The sequence below is a fragment of the Antennarius striatus genome, chromosome 10 (genome assembly GCF_040054535.1).
Source record: "Antennarius striatus isolate MH-2024 chromosome 10, ASM4005453v1, whole genome shotgun sequence".
Lineage (NCBI taxonomy): Eukaryota > Metazoa > Chordata > Actinopteri > Lophiiformes > Antennariidae > Antennarius > Antennarius striatus.
Genome location: NC_090785.1, coordinates 20,871,473 through 20,897,746, shown reverse-complemented (window position 1 = coordinate 20,897,746; position 26,274 = coordinate 20,871,473). Strand labels below are relative to the sequence as shown.

At 41.7% G+C, this 26,274-nt stretch overlaps 1 protein-coding gene across 3 annotated transcripts in view; it reads left to right on the top strand.

The window, feature by feature from the left end:
- csnk1a1 (casein kinase 1, alpha 1) overlaps positions 1-26,274 on the top strand; it is a 41,169-nt gene continuing 14,895 nt past the window's right edge. Inside the window, exons 1-5 of one of the 3 annotated variants that reach the window (XM_068325125.1) lie at positions 1-722; positions 948-1,054; positions 11,477-11,603; positions 11,879-11,977; positions 23,155-23,238. In XM_068325125.1, coding sequence (XP_068181226.1) covers positions 600-722; positions 948-1,054; positions 11,477-11,603; positions 11,879-11,977; positions 23,155-23,238 — 540 coding nt within the window. In that variant the 5' untranslated portion in view covers positions 1-599. The remainder of the gene's footprint in view (positions 723-947; positions 1,055-11,476; positions 11,604-11,878; positions 11,978-23,154; positions 23,239-26,274) is intronic. The other 2 variants (XM_068325124.1, XM_068325126.1) reach the window with 2 other exon arrangements.

Sequence of the window (26,274 nt, the reverse complement as noted above, 5' to 3'; positions counted from 1 at the left end):
TCACTGAGGAAAGCAGCTGAGAGAAAGGGTAGGGAAAACAAGATGGCGGAGTGAGTAGGTTACGCGTTGTACGAACGGTTGTGACCCTTTTAAGTTAACCGATTAAACTCTTATATGACTGAGAAGTATAGACAAGGCAACGATATATTCGGAACTTAATTCAAAAAGCAATTTCTGGCCCTCAGCGCCGAGGAAATCCGGCCAATTTTTGCGCGGCGGTCCTTGCGAGGCTAGCTTGAAGCTAATGTTAGCTAACGGTGGATTTCATTAGCTGCTCCTCGCAGGTAGCTTGGTGCTCGAACAAGGCCGAAAGCTTGTTGATTTCTTCTTGGATGTGTTTGCTCCTACATTGACACGACATTCCGCGAAGGACTGTTGTGTTTGCCAACATTAGCCTGTTAACAAAGCGAGCAACACTGAGAATCATCGAAGTTAGTGTCCAACCTGCGTTTTGCGTCAGCGATCATTTTCAGTAAAACATTTTGGGTTATTGCTGTGAAAACACGGATTAAGTATAAAGGAGTCGGTCTGTGTCAAAATCTGGGCTTCCACGTAGAGCTTGATCCAGAGAATCGGGGGATTGTCATTCGGTGGTCATTATGGCGAGCAGCAGCGGCTCCAAAGCCGAGTTTATAGTCGGTGGAAAATACAAGCTGGTCAGGAAGATCGGATCGGGCTCTTTCGGTGACATCTACCTGGCCATCAACATCACAAACGGCGAGGTAACACAATTCTGTTTAACTTGTCCGTGTGTGTGCTCTTGTCGGATAGTTGTTTGCGTGCTAGCTGTAATATTGAGCTAACGCGTTAGCATTCAGACACTCAGGGTGCTGAAACCACATTCGATTATTCATATTATTAATATTGGATTATACTATGCTCCTAAAGATTTGTCGTGACAGGCTGGCACGATGTTATCGAGGCTTTAAATATAGTGTTATTTGCAGGAGGTCGCCGTAAAACTGGAGTCACAGAAAGCCAGACACCCTCAACTGTTATACGAAAGCAAGCTGTACAAAATCCTGCAAGGAGGCGTCGGCATCCCCCACATCAGGTAAGGTTAGATTCCCCTCATCAAGTAAAGTTAGATCCCCCCAGGGGGTAAGGTTTGACCGGACATACGCGACAGAGCAGCCGTGTTGTTCCGCGGCTTGTTTGCGTGGCTAACATGACACACATTAAGATGGAACCGCGTGTTTTCGGACACGTTTCAAACACCATTCTTTTATTCTCTGCTGAAATGGATGTGGTTTAACCGGCCAGGTGTTGGTTTGTTCCGTTTAGTGGTTACTAACGGCTCTCGAAGTGAGAACGGGAGCGGTGGAAATGGCCGCTCGTCTTTGTTGTGGAGCTCCAACATGTCTTCCGCTCCCCGGCAGAAAATGGCGGCGGGGCGGGAGCATAAACAACCAGCAGCCCACAGAGAAGCAGCGCCTCACCGCGAGATCCACGGACTCGGAGCTGAGAGTTACAGACCTGCCAGGACCACAATAGTTTCATGGACTACTAGAGACAGTGGCCCCTGCTCTGTACAGGAGAGGGAATGTTTCCCCTGCTCTGTACAGGAGAGGGAATGTTTCCCCTGCTCTGTACAGGAGAGGGAATGTTTCCCCTGCTCTGTACAGGAGAGGGAATATGGCCCTGCTCTGTTGTTTTGAAGTTAATTTTGGTTTTATCTCACTCTTCAGAAAGAAATGGCCAGATTTGCCAGTCATAGTTTCCAGAGTAGAGCAGGTTTTACCTTTACATTGGTGTGTGTGTGTGTGTGTGTGTGACTTTGACACCCTCTTTAATAAGGCTACAACGTTTTGCTTAATTTTCATTTCTTCATTAATTTTTAGAACTAATGTGATTTTCATGTGATTTTTTATTCTTACAGCTTGTGTTCCATCTACTGTACATTTCATCTAAAAGCACTTAATTAAATTAAATTTCTAATGATCTTTGACCCACTACGGCAGATGAAGTGGTTCAGAAGATGAATGAATGAATAATCTTTTACTCCCAGTTGTGTATTTATCCATATGATTTCTTAAAAAAGTTAGAACACATTTGAACTTTGACAGTTTTTTATGCCAGTTTAATCATATGTTGTTGTATTTGTAACATTAACAGTAGTGGTAATATCCTCGCCTGAAGTCTTTTAGTTTTTTAACTCAAAAACCTCAGTTTTGTGTACTGGAACCATTCTTGGTATTTTTATCTTAAGGGCATGTTTCAATTAAGCTTTTTTAATTTTGTATTTGTTGCTGTGATACTTGACAGCATTGAAGTATTGGTTTTATTCAATTCAAGTGCTTTCCTGCGGACCTGCTAACCACTATGGTGGTCAGGGAAGCTCTGTATTTGACATCCAAGCTCTGGGCTGATTTGTTACAGCTACAAGTTCTTATTGTCCATGATCAGTTTAGCACATCAGTTATTCCGACCAGCCACAGCTGCAATGAGAGCTGGTGACTGGTTAAATAGCTGCTTCATAGCTTCAGAAACACTGCTGTGTGTACCTGCTCTTGGACACACAGGTGATGTATGTTGCACATTTGTTCATTATGAGTCCACATTACTAGTTCTGGAAAAGGTATGCTTATATGAACAGGTTCAGGTATGTGATCACATCATTGAAGTACTGGTCAGGATCTGGCTGGGTGTGTGTCTTGTTCAGGGACTTAACTGGTGTGTTAGTCATGAAAAAGCAGCTGTTCTGAGCAGGGAGTTACCTTATAGAGGTGCTCACTACATAGGGTTTGACTGTGTTTTGACATATTTTAAAAACAAATCTGAAACTGGGTTTTTGGTTGATGAACAGATATTAGGGGCTCATTTGTTATCACAGATAACAGCCAAATCCAAAATTTTGATATCTGTTACAGTATATGTGTTCTTGTCCTTTTTAGTAGATTTATATGTTGAGGAACCTGGTGAGTTTGGAAATCATCATGCATAAGTGAAGTGGTACTAACACATGAAAAGGCATTACTGTAACAGAATGATACTACTACATATTTTCTCCATGATTTCAGAAAACACATTTTTCTACAATCTGCTGGTTTAGCTGTTTAAGATAAAAAGTATTCTTCAATGATGAAATTCTAAATGGTCATGCACTATCTTTGTCAAAAATGTGCGGAACTAAAATGTATTTTGAAAATGGAGGCTTGGCTGAAATGTATGTATTTTAGCTTGCATCATATTTACCCTCGTCTGGGCTTGCGCTAGCGATTCGCCTCTTCGCCATAGGCGAAGTAAATTCCAGATTGGCTACAAGGTTTTTAGACTGTGTAGCCACAGTGGCGTTCTTATTTTTACGGAAAAAAGGCTAAAACTTCAAACTTTGTCGCTCGCAAGCGGTGCTAGCTAGCTAGCGCTGCTGTTTCCGCTAGTGAGCGGCTCTAGGGCCGCTGTTTCCGCTAGCGAGCGCCGCTATCTCCGCATGCCGACGGAATTTAGCCGAAGCATGGTGACGGAAATAGCCGAACTGACCCGAACGCTCCCGATCATTAAATATGTACTCGGGTCATGACCTCCTCTCGTCCAATGAAAAACAAAAGTTTTTTTACAAGCTGAACCCGCGAATTTGTGTACAACAAGGCGAGGACGATCGATCAAAAGAATCCAGTTAATAAATAATAAATAATTATTAATTAAATAATCATTAATAAATAAACGGTGAATGCTGAGAGGAGTGGTGACAGACCGATCAGAAGGTAAATGAAAGATATTATCAATACTTGTTTGTAGTCTTAGACTTTTAATACCTGTGACCGGCAGGAATCACCAGCGATGCATGTAAATATGTATTCACCTCACTTGGTATTTTTCATGCCTTTTTAAATTGAAATGAAAAATCATGTTGCATTAAAAAAAACCAAAAAAACTATGGCATGCCAATGGTGTTGGTGGTGGTCAAAGTTAAAATGTCTTCTATTATAAGTAAAACTTACAAGTAAACATTGAGTAATATTTTTTATGACTATCTTCACATAGTGAATGGAAGTTTTCAATTGTTGAATCTCACATTCATACCTGCATAAAGTAGGACAGAAATAAAGATGGTTAAGCTTGAACTGTTGACTTTAGTGTATTTTTCTAGGTAAACTGAACAGAAGATTTTGTCCTCAGAATGCACCAGAATGCAGGAAAACAACCCCATTTTCTAAAACATTTCCCGGGGGAGGCCCCCTGACTCCCCCAGGGGTGTTTCCGCCCCCTGCAACGAGCGTCGGCCGTCCGCGCACTGCGCCACTGTCTTGGACACAGAATGTGGCTTGTTGTGGCTTGCTCAATTCTTTTACACAGAGCCACAGTGGCTTAGTCATACTAGCTCCTAGTGACAGTCCAGCTCGCTGATTTCACATGGAACATGGTGATGAAATAAAAGTTCACTATGTGGAGAGAGAGTGCCAATGAGCAGTAAAATTAAAGATAGTGCACTACAGTGCGCATTCGCTCATCAACACTCGCGACTTCACCTCATCGCGGGTTTTTGGTAGGTAGTCATGTGATACCGTACACGCATTCTATTGGCTGACAGCATCTGGACGTGCCCTGCCTTCCGTGAGTCCCTGAACGCATCATACTTCCATGAGACATTGGAAGTGCTTTAAACAGTTGATAAGAGTATGGGGAAAGGTAATAGATAAAAGGTGGTTAATTTCCCTGATGGAACCTCCTTAAGAAATCATAAGTTCTATTCTACTCTCTACTCTAATATCAGTATGGGGAGGGTTCATAAACATTCAAATTACAGTAAATAATATGGTAAATTGTCGACATATTGCGGAATTTGTTATTCGTGTGTGGTTCCTGGAACACATTAACTGCAAAGTAATGAGGGCGCACTGTATTGCTCTTAATTGGACCTGGCTAAATGGTGTTTAATTGTCTAAACATAATAAATCCAAATGTTGGTATTTGTTATACAGCTTTTTGATAACCATGACCTGGATAACTGAGAAGCTACACAGACGGTATTTGTCCTGACAAAATCACAGACAGTCCAGTAAATGCCTGACAGTCTCCAGTCCCGTCCCGTCCTGTCCCGTCTCCCCACCCCCTACCCCCCTGCTGCCACACCACAGGAAGCTGCTGTATATCACTGGTCCTGGGCCTTATTGGTAGCTTAGGTTCAGGTCACATGGATTACTGTAAATAGCATAAAGAATGCTGCGTGGCACAATAGTAGTCTGATTTGTTTCATTGACAGTGTTACTTCACATCGAGTAGGACACATTTGTAAGGTTTTGTTAACTATGGTAGGCCTATTTGATAAGTTTCCTTGTGTGCATCCACCCTGTCCAACTAACTCTCTTAAATTGAAGGCGCATGCAAAGTGGCATAAGGTCCCGTTCAGACTAGTTGCCTATATCTGATTTTTAGCCCATATAGATTGAGGTCGCATATCTCTGGCGTAGCCTGAACAGTCCCAATCAGATTTTGCGGGACAAACAACATTCGGGAGGTAGTTTCGTGTCAGATAGGAACAGAGGTGTCTGCAGTATGAACAGCTCCTAACACTCTGATCAGATACGACGGACCTTGATATCATATTTGCGACGCGAGATGGAGGCGCCAGAAGGAATAGCGTCAGACACTACAGAGCGGTAAAACACAGAAGAAAAAATTGACGTTGTGTGTGTGTTTTCTCCACCTCTACCAGACAGTGATATTGCCAATACACTAGGTAATAAAACTTAAAGTTCGTCGTCGTCGTTGTTGTCGCCGTTGCAGTTATATGACCTAACAAATTATACATATGCACACTGAACGACGACTCCGCCCCAACGTCGTTGCTATGGATACCTGTCAGATCAGCCGGTAATGTGGCTCAGTCTGAACAGAGCCATATCGCATTTGGTCACTTGCTAAAAACAGTGTGAACAGTCATCCCTAAAAATCAGATATGGAAGAAAATCTGATATGCCTACAGTCTGAACAAGGCCCAAGTGACCCGAGCACCTGCTAAACCAACAGTAGACATGCTCCATACTATGGCTTCACCTTTAAGCTGCGCGGTCAACAGAGTTGTCCAGCCTGTATTTTTCTATTGCGGAATGGGGCTGCCTTAGGGTCTGCGTACAAACCTTAGTGTGGGCTTTAGGTCGTTACACGCCTCTTGTCCTCCTCTGGTTATCCATTCATTTTTACAGCAAGACTGTCTGCACCTCCTCAGTACAACAGCTGTATAACAAAAATTATAGTGAAGGAAGTTTTCCTGTGTGAGTGTGGGGCCAATGGCTTGTGCTATGCCAGATGCATTGTATGAATTGGGAATTGAACAGTCAGTGGTCTGTAATGTTCCTGTGACATTTTAGTTCCTACTAAGTTCACTTACAAATGCAGTGGAGCAGGATGTAAAGTAGTAGTAACTAAAATAAGGTGAGGAGAGCTGAGGAAATTCTGTAGTGAAAATGGGGTTTAGGTCTATCAGTGGTAAACTAGCACCTCACAACCTGCTGCATATGGGACTCTGCTAAAGACATTAAGGGCTGCTGGGCTGATGGGATAGACCAGTAGCGTAGTTGTAGCTGCTTTTCTCACTGTTGGCATGGATTGAGCTTGAATGTAGGAGGGTTCTTGTGATGTAACATCCATTGAATTTAGAGTCTATTAAACTGAAGAGCAAAGCATTTTATAAAATCTGTTGTTGAGTTTAAAATGTGACTGAGGAAGTAATCATGTTGATTGTCATAAATATTGCAAATTTCTGGGTAAAAACAGAGCAGGCTAGTGTAATGAGTGCAATAACCATGTAGTGAATTTTGAAAAAATGGGACTTGCTTAAAGTCATAAACTAGCTAGAACATTTGAAGTTTCTCCCCTGCACAGAAATCAAGATGATTACAAAGTCAATAAAGATGCATTTCTGTCCTTCAAGCTTACAACTGAAAGAAATTATGCTAGGGTGACCTTTTAATTTATTTGATCTGAAAGTAGAGTTCAGTTGTTATCGTTGATCATTATCAGTTTGGTCATCAGAAAGCTGGTTCTGATCTAGTAGAATAATTTGTGTCTTGGGAGATATCTGAGGGGAGGCAGTTGTCTTGTGGACAATGCCTCTTACCTCCTCCACGCTTCCCTGGAGTCACACCTGAGGTATTAAGTGGTAGGGTGAACCCCGCGAGCAGCATCGCAGGAAGTGCTTCCTCCCAATGACCATAAAGCTCAACCAGCTTCTCTCCCCTTTGGAAGAAGGACAACTGAGTAATGGGAAACTCAGAACAATGGTAAAAATAGGTGTAAATGTCAACTCAGATCTTCGTTTAGAACAGAAGATGGTGAATTAGAAAATAGAGACGTTCCTTTGGTTTTTCTGCTTTACGTTGTGGCAGGTTTTGAAGCCACATGGTGATTGTATGAGTCATGTGCCTGCGAGTCAGGCGTCATGTTGCAACAGTGTCTTGTTGGAGCCTGTCGTACCTGCTCATCCTGCTGCCTATCCCTTGCTGGTTTGCCTGCTGTCAGTCCACCTCCTATGACAGTTTAGTTCCCCATCTCTACACTTTGGTTTCACACAACTTGACATTTTTAGTGTAGTGGGAGAGATGAGCAAATTGATGAATTCTGTGAATTGAGATACATACAGGCACACACCTTGAAAGCTGTGAAAATAGAAAACATTTCACATTGATATACTAAAATTAATTTCACTAAATTGGTTATATAAGACAAAGATGAGGGGCAATTGGTAAGATGATGAGCAGCACGTGAAAGAGCAAAAGAGGAATGGGTGCCAAGGCAGTGGTGAGCTGCCACTAGTCAAGATGAGTTTACTGTAGCTGAGTGTCCAGTTGTAAATGTTAAATACCAATATATATGATTAATACCAAAAAATTTAAATATGTAGCCATGGAAAATAAGGCAGCAATTAAAAAACAGCAGAATAAGCAACAGAAATGACAATGACTAACATTATGCATACGAACACTGTGTTGTGCTCATTCAACAGCATTGCACAGGGCTTGAATTTTTTTATAGCCCATCTGAGTTCAGAGAAAAAGTGACATTGGGAAAAGGTGGCTCTGCTCTCGGACAGAAGAACCTGCGAGCAGATGGAATCCGCTTAGATGCTGGAAAGAGACTGTGTTGAGTGTGTGTGTGCGTGTGTGTGCACATGCTGAGTCATTGAGGATTTGGTGAGCCAGGCTGCTGGTAGTCCAGCAGGAAGTCCACAAGTCTTAGAATACACCTTCATAATGTTGTGCAGGTCATGAAATCATGGAGTGGTACCAGCAGCATGTGGAGAAAGCTAAAACACTTCCACTGAATGTGTAGGAACATTTGGGCCAGATGTTTTTGTTGAGTTCCTGGGTAGATACATCTTCTGGGGGCACATTCCCTTCAGTGTTGGAGAGAACCTCATCAGGGAGATTATATGACCCTCGAATAACATCACATTAAGTCAGTTTTACTGGGATATTTATATGCAATGATAAAGTATCAAAATACAATTGTAGATAGTAAGTGGTAAACCTGATGAGCATAAAAAACACACAAGATATTCTGTCAGGCGCTACTCACTGCAATACAAAAAACATGTCAACAGACTAAATTTGTTTTCAAATATACAGTATAAAACTGAGCAAAGTTTTTTTATTCAAATTATAGAATAAAGGCTAGATAAACTTAAAAACTAAATTACTTTCTACTGTTTGAAAGCAATTAAGTGAAAATGAAGCTGTTCGTTCTACATAGGCAGATTGCTGTCACGGGGCGACCGTGGCTCAGCGGTAGAGCGGGTCGTCCAATGATTCAAGATCGACGGTTCGATTCCCGCTCCCGCCAAGTCATTTGTCGTTGTGTCCCTGGGCAAGACACTTTACCCTCCTTGCCTCCAGTGTGGCACTCGCTGGTGTGTGAATGTGTGTGATTGTTCCAGTGGTGGTCGGAGGGGCCGTAGGCGCAGATTGGCAGCCACGCCTCCGTCAGTCTGCCCCAGGGCAGCTGTGGCTACGTACGTAGTTTACCACCACCAAGTATGAATGAGGTGTGAATGAATAGTGGATCCAATGTAAGCGACTTTGAGTGTCCAGACAAGAAAGAGCTACATAAATCTAATCCATTATTATTATTATTATTACATGATATCTGAAGTCCAGCTTTGTAACAAGCTTCCCCCATTTGTAGTCACAGGGTGACTGTTAAGGTGATGTCTGTCCAGTGTTGTCATGTGGACTACATCCATTCAAACACCTGCTGCTGTTATTTTGAACCAGTATGCTTTTTAATGAGGTGATCAGAGAGGTTATTGTTAATGACAATGTCTGGGTTCTTTTGGTGCAAGTCCAGTGAGGGTGGGTTGTCTGCTCATGTTGGAGTTCTGGTGGAGTCTCTACATGGTGTTAAAGGCAGAGCAGATGTATGAAGTGTGTTATTAGCACCTGTCCATAGAGCCAGTTCAGACACAAGTCACCATACTGTAAAATCAAATGTGGCTCATGAGTGAAGTCAGTGAAGAGAAGCAGGTCTACAGACAGACAATGGATAGAGGGAATGGATGGAGGAATGAGAGGGTTGGATAAAGGGGATAGATAGGGACATAGACCTGTGCAGACATAATGTGTTCGTGGTAACTACTGTACCACAATAACAGCAGTAGTAATGAGGAAATTATAATTTTTAACATGTCTTGTTCTGAATTGTGATCTTTTCAAAACCTTTTTTTTATTCTGACCCTGTTAATTGGTTCCTAAATAGATTTCATTCATTCTCATATTTAAATTCTGATTCCATGTTGGGGGAATCCAGTATCCACAGGTTGGTAGGGTGGGGGCATCAAGCTCAGAGGTCTGGATTTGTGACTGGAAGAATGACCAGTCAGATTTATTAAAGGATCAGAGCATGTACATCAAAACAAGATTTATTAATAAAAGAAGACGAACGTCAAAGCTTAAATATCTGCTTCGAACTTCAGATCAGGAAATAACCCGCCTTGTTCAAACTGAGTGGTAAACTTGTAATGCATTTAACCAGTTTTTAATGTCAGGCTGCAAATGTAATGGCAAACACGCCACTCTGTTTGACTCTTAGAACTGATTTTGACGTCGCTGCCTCACTGCCGTGAACTTCACCACACGTCACTGGTTTGAATTACTGTTTGAATAACCATAAATAATAATTAAATATTTGGTCGCTATATTATGGAATTTTGTTTTTGCTTGTCCTGGAACATATTAATCGCAAGTAATGAGGGATTACTGTATCTTCTTTTCCTTTCGGCTTTTCCCTTCAGGGGTCGCCACAGCGAATCAATTTCCTCCATCTAGCCCTGTCCTTTGAATCCTCTTCTCTCACACCAACTACCTTCATGTCTTCCCTCATTACATCCATAAACCTCCTCTTTGGTCTTCCTCTAGGCCTCCTGCCTGGCAGTTCAAAACTCAATCCGGTGCATCTTATATGTGAAATAAATGATACAATAAACAATTCATTAAAGGTGCGCCTTATAATCCCGTGTGCCTTAAAGTGCAGAAAATACTGTACTTAAAACACAACTTTAAAAAAAACAGACAAAATTCCAAAACCAACTCATCGCTGTCCACAATCATGCTTTTTTGTCATTAGTTTCTTCAATCTAAAAACCTCTTTGCCTATAAAAACAAACCAAAATGATTGCAATCCAGAAACATGTTGATCGGGAAAGAAGTTTTCTACCTCGGTCCTTTCTACATTGGTCCTGGAACCTTTTGTGCAGGAATTTATTATTTTTTTGCAAATCGTATTTTTCTGTAACAGCTTCTTCTAGACTGTTGTCATTTTCGTTCTCAGAGCTACTTGTATCAGTAGATGTCTCAGGTGTTTCTTCAGCAATTTTCTTCACTTTATTCTTGTGTCAGTGTTTTTTCTTAAACAAGATATCTTTGACAATTCCTCGTCTCTCACAATATCACCATCTTTCTCCTCCTCCAGCTGAGACCCTACCATTCCTGGCGGCTGTCTCTCTGGTCCCCTCAGCCTCCACCAAATCTTTTGTGCTGTTATCTGTGTCCTGTTTAACCTTTGTGCTGTCACTCGTGGCTTCCGGGTTGATGGCCGGCAATTCTGCCAGCGAGGGAGTTGGAACCTCATAAGGCTGCGGAAACAGCCACAGAAACCACAGAAACTGGCTGTTTAACCTTTGTGCTGTCACCCGTACCTTGCGTTATTCTGTGGCACCGGGGCGGCGGTCGGCGACCCAGTGAAGGAAGGGGTCAGAAACCCACTAGGCTGCCGCCGCAGAGCCCGGGCCAACGCACCGGAGGCCGCCACAGCCGCGTAAGAAGCCACAGGCACCCCTTTGCCCGACAGTGGAAGCCGCAACCACCGGCTCTGTAGAAAACCACAGCAGCTGGCCGCCTGCCCCACAGCAGCCGAGAGAGAAAGAGACAGACTGACAGAGAGAGAGAGAAAGAGAGAGAGATATTAATCCTGTCGAAATGAAGCCAAAGTAACGTCTCTTCACAACCACTGACAGATCCAAAATGGTGCTTTTTCTCTCCAGGTGGTATGGCCAAGAGAAGGACTACAATGTCCTAGTCATGGACTTGCTGGGACCCAGTCTGGAAGACTTGTTCAACTTTTGTTCTCGCCGTTTCACCATGAAGACTGTCCTCATGTTGGCAGACCAGGTAAATGTTATTTCTAATGAAGTTAATGGAGTGTTGCACCTCATCCAGAAGGCCAGAGATACTGTCAGTGCTGATGTATCATCAGTGCTTCAATTTATATGGCGAGTACAGTTCTTCCCACATTACATATGTGCAGGACATACCATGACTGTTTGTTTTTCCTTTACAAAGATATCAACAAACTATTGCAGGAAAGCACTGGAGCAACCAATAAAATTAATAGCAACTCCATGTACTGGTACATGACATTAAATTGTCCTCCTTCTCATCTTCAGATGATCAGCAGGATTGAATATGTACACACAAAGAACTTCATCCACAGAGATATTAAACCTGACAACTTTCTTATGGGCATCGGTCGCCACTGTAATAAGGTAAGACCACTTCAAGTCCTCCAAACACTGAAGGTCTGTGCAGATCTTGGTGCCTGCCTGTTGGCTCATTCAGTCATCTTGGCGTTTTCTCCTTCAGTCATCTAGGCATTCATCTACCTAAAGAAACCTAGGTGTCTATGGCTTTATGTACCTTCACTGTTTCAGAAAAATCTTGTAATTGGGACATGCTGTATTTTGAAAACATTAAGATCAGCAGCAACTACAATTCCATATCCAGTGGTTTACATTTTTATCACTTTTTTTTGCTTTTGGTACCATTTCCTGGCATTGGGTTCAGCTGCAGCCATATTACCATGCATGAAAAATAATGGGAAAAGGTAGATGTAAACTATTCTCTTCTGAAAGTGGCAACCAGCAAATAGTGATTTTTAAAAAAATACTTTTTTTAATGCAACCCCTGGTCAGCTGATAACGTGAGACATCCTCTGTGAGGTGTAAACATTGCTTTTTGAGATACAGTGGTACCTCTACTTACAAAATTAATTGGTTCCAGAAGAAATTATTTAAGTAGAAATTTTTGTAAGTAGAGACGTGTTTTCCATGCTAATGCCTTAATCCGTTCCAAGCCCCCCAAAATTCAGACATAAATGTTTTATAAAGCATAAAAATGCATCAAAACATGTAACAAATACATGTTACGATTAGATTATTACACAATAAATGAGAGTTGTGCATAATGTAAAGAACAAAGAATAAAAATGGTCATTTACCTTTTAACTACTGTCCTCATTGTTTTTTGCCCTCTTTGGTTCATGCGCTCATCGTCTCACCATGCCGAACAACTGAGTGAATTCCAGTCCCCTCCTTTTGAACTTCTCCAACCACCCACACGATGCCTTAAACTTCTTAAACTTTTGTTTTAATAACCTGACGACTGTAGATGCATTACGGCCATATTCTTTGGCGAGATAAACCAAACGCATCCCTTTGTCATGCTTTTCTATGATCTCTTGCTTTGTAAGGATAAAAAAACTCTTCGTCTTTTCCTCTTTTCTCCGTCACTTTCTTGGGACCCATAGAGAATACTCAAAAAGTTTATATATTTGTGCAAAACTATCTGAACACCTCACGGGTCGAGGGCAGAATGACGAGGACCCTGCATAAACACCGATCTAGCTCCACACAGAGGTCCCTCTTAGCCAATGGGATGCCAAGAAGATACTAGGTAATAGCCAATGGCAGAGCAGCTATGAGAATGTTGCATTCAGGAACCTGTGGAGCTGCGGGTATCAGCCCATACTGTATTTTTACCTTTCGTAAGTTGAAATTTCTTTCGTGACTAGAGGCAATATTTTCTTGCTGAGAAATTTCGTAAGAAAATTTCGTAAGTCGAGACATTTGTAAGTAGAGGTACCACTGTAATTTGTTTATGATATACCAGGGGCGTCACACCTTTTGTAAGGAGGGCCAGATTTGATATGTGAACAAGTCTGAGGGCCAGCAGCCACCATTGTCATGATATAGAAAAACAATCCAAGATGTACTTAGTTATTATCGAATATTTTTGGTTCTAGTCAACAAACAATGAAGGTATCACATGTAAGCCATCAGATGAACACATCAGGACACACAGGGTATCTGAAGTACCAGCAGAACCCAACAAAAACTAAACAAATCTTTTTGTGAGATTTAAGCAACAAACTACTGACACTGATGTGAAGAGTGGACCTGAGTTCTGGATCTCAGGATGTCTGGCTGGAAAGCAGTGATAGACATACACTGTCACGTAGGTGGGATTCACTTGGTCTTAGTTTATAGCAAAGTCTGCTCACGCAAACATGATAAGCCCAAATGTGTGCCTGTCTGGAAACAGCTGCTGGTAAAAATCACAGGAGAGTCCCACTGAAGCTCCATCAGGTGAGGTGGAGTCTTATCAGAGTCCACGCTGAAGGAAAAGGAGAACAAAATGCCCTTTTTGACAGTGCAACTTTTCTAAAGTGGTCATTGAACTCATCAGTGAGGGATGCAGTGATTGCTGCACAAGCTTCCTTTGCAAACCTGTATTGTCAACCATGATGTCCCGCAGAGCTGGGAAATGCATGGCATAGGGATCCAGTACCAACCAGTGTCTGTGAACAATGTTACTGCTTCATCCCAAAGACCATGACGTGTGCAGATAGATGGCACGATACTGCATCTTGTCTGTGAAGGCTTTTATTCAACATGTTCAGGTGCTATGTCTACCAAAAAAAGCCAAGTTTGCTATCCCTTTTGGTTCAAGGAGTTCTTGTATTGGTTGTCCCATTTCGGTTTTCCCTTCAAGAGCAAACCAGATAGCAGTTCTGCTACTGAACCACCTCACATTGCTCTGATATACACTGCCTGTTCAAAAAACAAATGGTCACATAGATTTAAGTAAACAAATTGGTATGTGCCTCATATTGGATCAATACTGCAGCGTATTCAAAGTTGTTAAAGCCAACTGATGCAATGAGATTCTTCTGTTTTCTTAAATAAGGTTAGAAGGCATCCCATGGTCGAGGAAAAGGTGTTAGTACGTTTGAGGAGTGTCAAATCATAGGCATGCATCATGCATAGAAAACAGCTACAGGGATTGCAGAAACTTCTAAAATTAGATTAAGAATTGTCCAATGCATTTATTAAAAACTACAAGGCTAGTCAGGATCTTCTTTTCATCGAAAAACAAATCCAGTCGGAAGAAAATCAGTGAATAATGAAACGTTTTGTCAACCAAAGAACAACAATACAACTTTGGACTATGCTTAATAGTGAAAGTAGAAGCATTTGATTTGGAAATGCAGTGGTAGACAGCCATTTAATATAAGTCCAGATTTTCTCAGTTCCTAGGTGACGGGTGCATTGGGATAAGAAGAGAGGCAGATGAAGTGATGCATCCATCAAGCACAGTGGACTCTGTGCCTGAGGGATTCATGCTCTGAGCTGGGGTTACTGCAGTCGGTTCCAGGTTCAGCAACAGGATGTGCCCAATGGTCAGCTGACAAGCTAAATATATTGAATTAGCAGGTTATTCCATCAGTGTTTTTTTTCATTCTCTGGTGGCACTGGCATATTCCAAGACAACAATGTCAGGTTCATCAAAGTCAACTGTGAAACCATAGTTCAGGGCGCACGGGACATCATTTCCACAGACCCTAACCCCATTAAGGATCTCAACAATGGATAAAGAGAAATCTTTTGACAGAAGTAGTGCCACAGTGAATACTTGTGTTAAACAAAGTTAAAGGCGATCTAATGAATTAATGTGTTTAAGTGTGTTTTTGGCAAGGCAATGTATTTCATTTTCATTCATTGATGTATTTCATTTGTTCCTCGGGTTTTTCATGACAGGTGAAGGGTCAGAGCAAAAGCCATTGGATTGCTATGTGTCTGCCCGACCCAGGCAAGAGTACAGGCTTCACACAGCATGTGCTGTGATTGGTCCAGTGTTCATTCTTCTTCTTTGTTGACTGTCGCAGTTGATAGTCATCTTTTTACATGATGCTGCCTCCTTGAGTTGAGAAAAAGAACTGCCTGCTCAATTTTGTGTTGTAGGCCATAATACAGTCTGCACATATAAAATGTGACCTTGGGCCGTGATTGTCCCACAGACTGGACTTGGGACATGCCTGCCTTAAATATATTAATACGACATTGGGCTGCCAGGATAAATGTGAATTAGGTCATCCTACTGTCATGTTCTTTGCTTGGCCCAAGACCTGGTGTCTGCTCCTCTGAACCAGCTTGGATCTTTCAATATGCTGTTGTCAGTTCATTCTAAGCAATTAAACATACAGACATAACTTCAGCATCTTAGAGATGTCTACGCTATTGTATTTGTCATATGAACACTGCAACTCATTCTTTTCTCAGCCTCCTTCAGCTCTTCTTAATCCATCATATTGACTGACTGAATGCCGTAATTTCCGGACTATAAGATGCTACTTTTTTCCACACCTTTTGAACCTTGTGGCATAAACAACAATTTGGCTAATTTCTAGATTTTGATGGGAAACAGCCTCCAGATGAGACTCTAGCGGGAAGTGTAAGAGGGAGACAAGCCATTTGGAAGACATAATGCAACGAGGAAGAAACTACAGTACTTGGATTGTGTGTTAAACAGACATGTTGCACATCTGACTCACACCGTATGATGGAAAACACCAAGAAAGCCACATAATGCAGCTCTTAAGTTGAAGGCAGTCAATCTTGAAGTAGAAAACAGAGCTGCTGCAAATAAGCTTGGCATCAATGAATCGAAGGTGAAACGTTGGTGTGTTGTTTCTCTGCCATGTTACAGGCACTGTTCACAAAAAAGTATTAATTAAGAATCTGCGGCATGGCATGGAGGGGATCAGTCTGTGGCATTACTGAGGTGTTGTGGAAGCTTAGATTTCTATGACAGTGACCCCAGGCAATCTCCATGGGGTTGGACGCATAGGTCAAAGATCAAAGCTAGTACTCTGACCTACTGCCATTGTTCAAAGCACTAGCTTTGATCTACAGTCTTACACTGGCCTTCTTCCTCGTCTTTCTATCCTATCAAGTTCCTAAGTGTAAAAAAGGTGAAATTTGACTACTTTTCTCAAGGCCATCATCTCATTTTTATTCACTTCATCCCCTGAGTATCAAGCTTTTTGTTTCGTATCTCTGCAACGGTTGTAAAGATCTTTGGTGGACATACGAACGAACAGACGGATGGATGAACACACGAACACTGACAATTACAATATATCACTGCTTTGAAGTGGGATGTAATAAATATTTCCTTATAGAGGGATGAAGTATTCTCAACTTTACATGATAGATAGATAGATAGATACTTTATTAATCCTGGAGGAAATTGCTTTTGTACAGTTATCTTCTGAGTCTTATCCTTTCTGTGGAGGGCATCAATGAGTATCCTCTGGATAGCTGTTAAGTAAGCATGGTTGCCATAGTGGTTATTGAAACTGAAGACATTCACACTGCATCACAGTTTACATGGTATATGACGTTCTTTTTCTTTCTCAGCTGGAAAATAAATTGAAGAAAATGAAACCTTATATTTTACTGTATGTGCTTAGAATATACACGTCACTTTCTGAAATAATTGACATAAATTTAACTTTCTATGATATTCTAAATCAGTTTTATGGGAAATTAGTACAGATTTCAGCACATAATCAACCCATTACAAAAATCAGGGCTTTGAACTAGAATTTTTGACAATCGGTTCGTTCTGAACAGAAGCGGAATTATAACATTTCCGGTTTTGTGTTCCACCCATAAACTGACATTCCTGAACCGGTTGGAACAAAAAAATATAGTTCCTGAACCAGTTAATAACGTTATTTACGTTAATAACGTAAATATAAATATGTAGGTGCCGTATTTTGCGCACCATGACACGCAATTAAAAGCCTTAAAATTTCTTAAAAAACAACGCTGCGTCTTTTAACAATAAGCGTCTTATGTGTGAGTTCCAAAATCTGTAAAAATGTTATTGTGTGATTTTAGTCAGCGCTCAGCCAGATCGGCCATTGTCCGCCGACATAGGACGTAATACGTCACTACGTACGCCGGCAGCGATAGACCAATTGGAGAACATGACGCGAGGCTACATCCGGCATACCTCCGGTAGGTATGCAGTACAGTGTGTACCGGTACTGTACCGCAGGTATGCTGCATAACCACAATTGTTTGGCTAAAGACCCCCGACAATGGCGTCAGCAAAGAGACACGCTTATGATGCAACATGTAAACTCCAGGCAATCAGTTCCGGTTGTTCCGGTTCACGTAAAGAGACGGGGGGGCTTTTTTAATGCTTCGCCATCTCGCTTGATCTGTGACTCCATGCATGTCCACACCACCGCTTCTGTAAAAAAACCATGTCAAGCGGCTGAATTCGGAGCTTGCCATCATCCTGGGAGGATTAACGAAAGAACTCCAACCGCTGGACATTGGTATGAACAGAGCCTTTAAAGTTAAGCTGCGTGCGTCGTGGAGCGATGGATGAGACGGTGAAAACATGTTTACCAGGACTGGAGGCAGTGCCGAGCGAGTTACACCGCGAGTTACACCACAATATGTCCGAGGCTTGCGGATGCCTGGACTAACGTGTCTGCTTCGACTTTAGTCCGATATGTTTCGCAAAAACCGGCATCATTACCAGACAGCCACCCGGAAACCAGACGGTCAGTGATAGTGAAATTGCCGAGCTATTCAATGCAGACCGAAGATGAGGACTTTGAATAACTTCGTACAGATTTATCAAAAAATAAAGAAATAAAAACATATTTAGAAGAAGTATACTTTATTTATCCGCAAGGGAAATTGCATAGTCACTCAGTTTAGTATAGTATACAGGCCCCTGAACACAGCACACAAGGGGGCCTGTAAGCATGCAGTTAGTACATACAGGTACACATCAAACTACACACATTTGGAGACAGAGTGACGGGCAGCGGCTTCTGGAACGCGCCCAAAATTGAGCAGCTTGTAGGGGGGGACGGCGCCTTGCTCAAGGGCGCCTCGGCAGTGGCTAGGAGGTGAGCAGACAGCTCCCACCGTCAACTCACTCGGTTGGATGTTCTGGCGGGAGCGGGATTTGAAGCCCCGATGGCTGGGCAATCCTGTCTTCAGGACGATTTGCTCTACCGCTGAGCCACTACCGCCCGGTTTAGAAAATGTCGGTGTATTTTTTGAAATTTAAATACATAGTACAACACAGTTCAACCACAGTCACCTTTTTGCTTCCGTCAGCAAGCATGCACCAAACAATAAGGTGCGCCGTGTGTAAAAGTAGAGAGTAGAGTATAACTTTATTTATCCCTTAAGGAGGTTCCGTCAGGGAAATTGATTTCTCCGTCGCACACAGCATAGTACATAAAACACAGAAAAAGCACACAGAAAGCACCCGCACATAGAAAATAGCACATCGAAGTACAGAAATAAACTCCGCAATTTAGACTGTGCATAAAGAGGCACTGTGCCTCTTTATGCAATGCGCTGAATAGTGCGCGAAATATGGTAACTTAAGGACTTTTAAATTGGCAGCTAAAGGAATTAGTTTATACGTATACTAGAGACTATAATTATAGATATGCCCCTACCCTACAGCAAACAGTACCACAGCACTACACCTCTGCTTTATGCAAGTTATAGCACTTTAGTTAAGTCTTATGCCTCCTACTTAGACACGACATGAAATAAGACAAGAATAACTTCTTTGTCCTTTATTGCTGAACAACCGTTCTTCATTGTACTTCTCCCATAGCTCAATATTGCTACAAAGCGCTTGTAGTACGGCAACACACTGCACTGAAAATGACTGTAGCCAATGAGTTGATGTCTAAATCATACAGTTTTAAGATTGACATACTGCAGTGTTTACCTGTTATGATTAAATTGTGACTGGGAGACTGCCCTTTTCCTAACTGTTGCGGATAGCCGCTACTTCTCTCTGCTCTCATCCCGCGTCCAGTGAATGACAGGAAGTGAAACATGAGGATAAATATTTTTTTCAAGAACAAAAAACCCCCCGGTATTAACTAGTTTACAATTATTTTCTGGTCCGATTCTATTCCGGAACATTAAAAAGTTTTCGGTTTCGTTTTCGTTCCATGAACCAGTTCAAAGCCCTGACAAAAATACTGTTGAAAGGCTGTTTCCCTTATATTGTGTGAAGACAAACACACACACACACACACACACACACACACACACACACACACACACACACACACACACACACACACACACACACAAATGGCTTACAGACATGCAAGACATGTTGCCTTGCTCAAAGGGACCTCTGCAGTTCCCAGGAAATGGTACTCTCCAACCATTAAATCCATATTCCATACTGTTATCTGCACGAGTCTTGATCCTGCCCCCCGTGGTCAGAGTGGCCCCCAAGGTTAAGGTTAAAATCCAGTGAGGAACAAACGTATCTCCTCAGTAAGGGGGTCAAAAAGAGTGACCCACCAAGGACAGATGACAAAATGTCTCTTATTGAGCTGTGTGAGTAGCTATCAAAGTTCTAAACTTGAAAATGACAGGAATAAAATAAACCCTTTAAAGTCATTTCAAAAACTTGAAACTCCTTGACACGTCAAGTGTAAAACATAGTAATGAAACTGTAGTTTAATGTTTGCACTGTGCCATTTTGTATTCCTGTTTCTTTTCATGTCCTGCATTGATTTTTTTGAGGACCATATTCACAAGTACAGTTCTCAAAGCTTTACTGAGGTGAAGATGCATCAGTCATGCACTCATTCAAGTCTGTCAATCAACTGGCATGTGTATGTGCTGTGAGATGGATTAGTGATTGTTATATGAATGAATATGGAATGAATCCAATGTGGCTACCAGTAGTAGTAGTATTATGATACAGACCTACACATACAAAAATCTATTTCAGTAACAATTTTTCAGACGGTGGTTTGGTAAAAGCATAACATCCTTGCTGTCTTGGTGCTGAATGTTTATTCATTGTCACTTCATCGAAGATTGTTGGGATAAAGCACTGCTGTCTGACTGGAGGAGGAGGAGGGTTGCCCAGGTAAGGTGGTGCAGCAGTGCAACGCTCCCTGGAATGCTACGCTGACTTTTATTTTAACTCCCTGTTGTGAGACATAAGTTAAGAACAGCTGAATCAGCATTATTCAATGAAAAATAAACTTTTGAGCAATATGTTCTGTGCTCTATGGAGGAGCGTGACTTGATTTGAAGTACAAGTGAAATTTTGAAGGAAAAAACTTTCATGATCCTCTGAACGGAACTGGATTCGTAGAAGGGGTGGTTGTCTGACAAGTGTTTTTTGTGTTTCAAGTCAAGCTCAATATTTGGTCAGTGTTGATTAATAAAGGGATAAATAATTTATTCCCAAGTTAACAGTCTGATACTGTGTGGCTGTAGAACACTTGCAGGCCAAAATCTTTTTCAACCAGCAATAAATTTTAAGGTTTAGAAAGCCTAGCAAATGGGTTAAAAAATAATGAATTTTGTAGTTTGATGTTTTGCTGAAATGAAATTCAGAGTAGATAGATAGATAGATAAGTGCATATTTTCAACAAAAAAAAGGTGTTGATTAGGTACAACTTGATTTGTTTTTGATTTGACAACAATACCAGGAAATTGTAATGTTTCATTATTGTTTTACCCAATAAGTGTAAATCACCTCTCCAATTTTGCAAACTGACATGTTTTTTTAATCTGCATCACCTTCAGTGAAATTCAGAGAACTAAAATATTGCTGCCACATACCACACTGTGCATTTAGCATTAGGGCAATGGTTTTTGTTGCTATTCCATGCGCAATTGCTTCCTGGGGTAACGATGGAAGCCACACAATAATAAAGTTTCCCAAATCCACAGTTGTATGTGAAGTGCAGGGTTATTTGTCTTCAGTGGTGCATTGTGTCAGCATAAGTCACAATATCAGTTTTGTGCTGCTATGCAGTTATGTTACGTGAGACGAATTTGTGTGCATTATTCTTAAAGACTTGCATTGCTTGAAGTATTAAAGGCCCTGCTCTTTATGGGAATGGTGTTTTCCCACACTAGTCCCAGTAAAGTTCAATGAAGTGTTGCTTTCCACATAGGGAAATTACCAGATTAAACATGGAACAAGATTGATGACTGTGCCTACAATGCATGCAGCCACTCGCCAACATGGTTAATGTAAAACGAAACGGCTCATTAATTTACATTTGGTGATTTTGAGGTGAAATATGGGTCTTTTAGTTACCCGTCAATGGCTACTCACCCCATCTGTTTTAATTCACTAAAGTCAATTGTTAACACATTCTGTTAGGTCATGTCTGGGCAGCCATATGTCTGATACACCTACATATTTGGAGCACATGTTGTGAAACCCAGACCCGACCAACTGAAGCAAACACAGATGAATATAAAAGCAGGTGGGAACAGTGGTCACCAGGCATGATGGACATCCCCCCATCTGGCTCTCCTATTACTCTGATGTGCCCATCTCAATTGAAAGGAAAAAATATGGGCTCACTAGATGACATCTTTTTTTTTTTGCTCCAGAGTCCAATCTTTGTTGTCCCTGACTTATTATGGGCTCCACTAAAAATGGTTTTAAGGTGACACAGCAGTCAAGATAAGACCCCTTGAGTGCCCTTCACATTGTGCATGCAGAAATGCACAAGTATTAATTTTATAATTGTTTTATACTTACACTTATGCCTCATTCTACTGGGGTTTTTTTTACATTAAATTTCATATTAACAGTTTAATGCATTCATTACCTATTTGCTTAGTTAAATCAAGGTGGTCAGCCATGTTTTAGCCAGGCAGTGTATGTTGCTGTACACACATGTGTACAGAATTGTTGGTACCCCTCTGTTAATCAAAGAAAAACCCCAGATTGTCATTGAAATAATTCAGAACAGAAGAAAAAAAGTTAATTGAAGATCAGACTTTGATTTGAGAACAGATGCTTGTTTATCTGGCTGACAATGTGGTTGTAATGAGGACGTGTAAGGATGGAACCAAAGAATGCTGGTGTGATGTCACCTGATTTTGTTTATGGCATTCCAGAGACAAAAGAACCAAGTTCCACAATTGTCTGCTTCAAACATGGCCTCAAGTGTTCAATGTCACTGTCTTCACCAGACGTAAAGGTGAAACAGCACTGCCCACCAGTATAGAGAATAGCAGAACAGGAACAGGCTGTCTAGTCGAAGTCGGTGCAATGTCATGTCCCTGGTGAAAGATGGTCAGTCAAAGATTCTTGCCATTGGCTGCCTAAAGGTCTCCTCTGAGTTGTGGTGTTTGCCATCAACACTGACATTTTCTTACCACTGTGAGAAAATGTTTTTGCTGAAATTTCAACACACCATCTCCAGACACAGTTAATGTCTTGTACAAGCTTGATTTTTTTCATGGTTGTCCTCTCTGAATAAAATCAGTCACATGGTTTCTTCTCCTCATATGGCCAAAATGATCACATCTTTACCACAATGATTTGAAAGTGAGTTTGTTTTTTGTTACATGTGTAGGTCCATCCTTGGGTGTTTCCAAAGGAGGTGCCTACCCTTGTCACACAGGACACTGTTTGGCACTGTTTTATCCCAAAAGTAACCCACGTAGTTGCTGCCAGAAGTTCCTGTGATTCTGATGCTAACTGTGACTGAAGGTGGATAGAGGCTGTGTAATGTTGACTCGTACCCCTCTACTGTCTGCCCTAGTGTTTAGACTCGTCAGTGGGGAAGAGGAAAAGAAGCTTGGCTGTTAGCTCTTCTCAGGACCCATCTTTCTCAGGATTAAACCAGGTGTGACCTTTACCACAACACCAGCTGCCTTACAACAGCAGTTGCTATCATACGTAACTACACTGTAAAAAGTGAATCAGACCATCAGCACCCATTTTGCACTCATAATATTCAATGTATGCACTTAACCTTTATGTGTGCACTTCACAGTGGGAGGAAAGTAAGCCTCACATTGGTGTTGAAGGAGTCACTGTTTCCACTATTTACTTTAACAAGATGACATAGTCTGTCCTAATCATGACTTGGACAACTTTTTACCTACACTGTGCCAGTTCTGGTCTAGGTCATACAATATTAAATCTTTGCATAGTTCAAATGTTCATCCAAGTCCATAATGATTCATTAAGCAGAAACTAATATATTAATAACAAAATTAAACATGAACACAGGGGTAAGACACAGTCAAATTATTTTATTAAATCGCAATTTCCGAAATAAACCCAGCCAAGCTGTGTCTGAAATGTTTCACATACAAGGAGGAACCTCATTGATGGCTAGTTTCTGATGGGAGCTCTTGTTGCTAGAAGTCGTTGGACCATTGAGATGTTCCTAATGCCGTCAGGTTTAGACTTCAGACTCAGCAGTCATATTTTCTTTTGCTTCTACTATGCAAACATGGATTAGTTTTCTTACCCCCACTGAAGAGTGTCAGAGGAGGGGTGTGTGTGAATGTGGGTTAGAAGCTTGAACTTGTCTTTTGATTAAGACTTCTGACATCCAATAGAGATGTATTTTAAGATGGTATTGTAAAGCGTCTTTCCACTAGTCATACAGATACCCAAACACACCAGGTGAAGCCAAACATGTCATGAAATGTCATTGGACAGTGACAACATGTTGCCTGTTTTTGCACATGAACACCAAGCCTGGTAGTGCAGTGAAGCCATGATAAAACCATGTGGGAGTCAGCCATATTAGATTTAATTTAAAAAATTAGGAATATTTTTAACCCTTTTGTGGTGTCATATTGAAATACGCTTTTGCTACAAAGGTGATCCAAACAGTTTAAATGATGCATAAGTGGACTGAACTTTCATAGCAACTGTTTGTTGTGACTGACCACTCAAAGGGCCTTACACATTGTACAGTGGTTAACAATGCTGCCACACCACCTGTTCAGCGTTCAAATCCATTGATAGAGTTCAAACACCAGTGAATGCAATGGAATAGATTAGATCCTTGGAACTTTCTTAAGTATAATTCACATGTAAATTATAGGCACTTTGCATCAATCCATCCGACATCTGATGATTCTCAATGAGCAGCAACAACACTTTCATTTGTCATGTAACGGGAAATGGTAACCTTTGGGCTATTTGGAGACCATCAACACCTCAAAGTTTTGTTGTGTTTCCTGTACCATTCCTGAACCACTTTGGTTTAGTGGTTGGGTTACTGCGCCCAGTGAGTACAGTTTACGTGATACATTATCTGTAATAATGCCTAGATAGGGGGTATGTGTTAAGGCAGAACCCCAGGTCTCCCAACAGACCACCAGCCAGCAGTTCCCCAGGTAAGTGGCACACATGTGCCTAGCCGTCCACATGATGGTCATCAGACCAGGCTACCATCTTCCATTGCTTTGTGGTGCATTACTGATGCTCACGTGCTTTTGGCGGTGGACAGGGGTCCGCATGGGCAATATGAGTGGTCTTTGGCAATGCTGTCTATTCTAACTCCTTTGGATCAGTACCAGTATCAAATTTTTTCAGCATTTTGAGACCACACAGAGCAGCTTTTGCTCCCCATTGCGCTTTGGCTGCTCATGATCCTGTTGCAGGTTCGCGTTTTCTTTCCCTTGCTTTAGTTTTGATAATTCCTGACCAATGTAGACCAGGAACACTCCACAACAGCTGCAGTGTTGGAGGTGCTCAGTCATCCAGCCTTTACAATTTAGCCCTTGTCATATTTGCTGAAATCCTTGTGCTTCTTCACAGGGGGAACCAGGTATGTAGAACCTACCCGTTCACCTTGTCTGCATCTCACAAAGACACTTCGATCAGAACCAAAGATCTCAAACTTGGACTCATCAGACCAAAGCACAGATTTCCTCTGGTCTAATATCTATTCCTTGTGTTTCTTGATCCAAAAAATTCTGCTTGTTGCCTCTCTTTAGCAGTGGTTTCCTAGCAGCTATTTGACCATGATGGCCTGATTCAGTGTCCTCTTAACTGTTGTTCTAAAAATGTGTCTGCTGCTAGAACTCATCTGGTCTCTGATCCGAGCTGCTGTTAACTTGTGATTTCTGAGGCTGGTGACTCGGATGAACTTTTCCTCAGAAGCAGAGGTGACTCTTGGTCAGAGAGATCTTTCTGAACATCCATCCATCTTCTAAACACCACTTTATCTGCTGTAGCAGGTCACGGGGAGCTGGAGCCTATCCCAGCTGGCTTAGGACGTGAGGCGGGGGAGACACTGGGCACGACGCCAGTGTGCTGCAAAGCCACACAGAGAAAGACAACTACGCACTCTCACACTCACACCTACAGGCAATTTGGAACGGCTAATTAACTTGAACCACATGTTTTTGGAGGTGGGATGAAGCCGGAGAACCCGAAGAGAACCCATGTAGACACGAGGAGAACATGAAAACTCCTTTGCACAGGGAGGGACTCGAACCCGGAACCGCCCTGCTGTGCGGCGACTGCGCCACCGTGCTGCTGAACATGTTTTTTCTGCAGATAAAAATGCTGATTATTTGGGAATTTTTTGTGTGAACAGGACACACTATCACTAATAGATTAATTACCCTTTCATGCATAATGAGAACTCTAAGGTTTAATACCAAATACTAATATTGGACGACAGTGATCTTAGTCATTTAGTGACTGCACTAAAACCTGAAAGTTCTATAGTGGGCATCACTGCATAAATCCAGAAACACGTCCAAGGCATACCAAGGCGAGGTGTGTGCATATCTAGTGCATGCCAGCATGTAGCACTGTTAAGAGGTATGACGTGTAATTTTACAGAGACAATAGCTGACATATCACTATACCCCAATTTACATTGGTCTGTTTTTCAAACAGTACATAC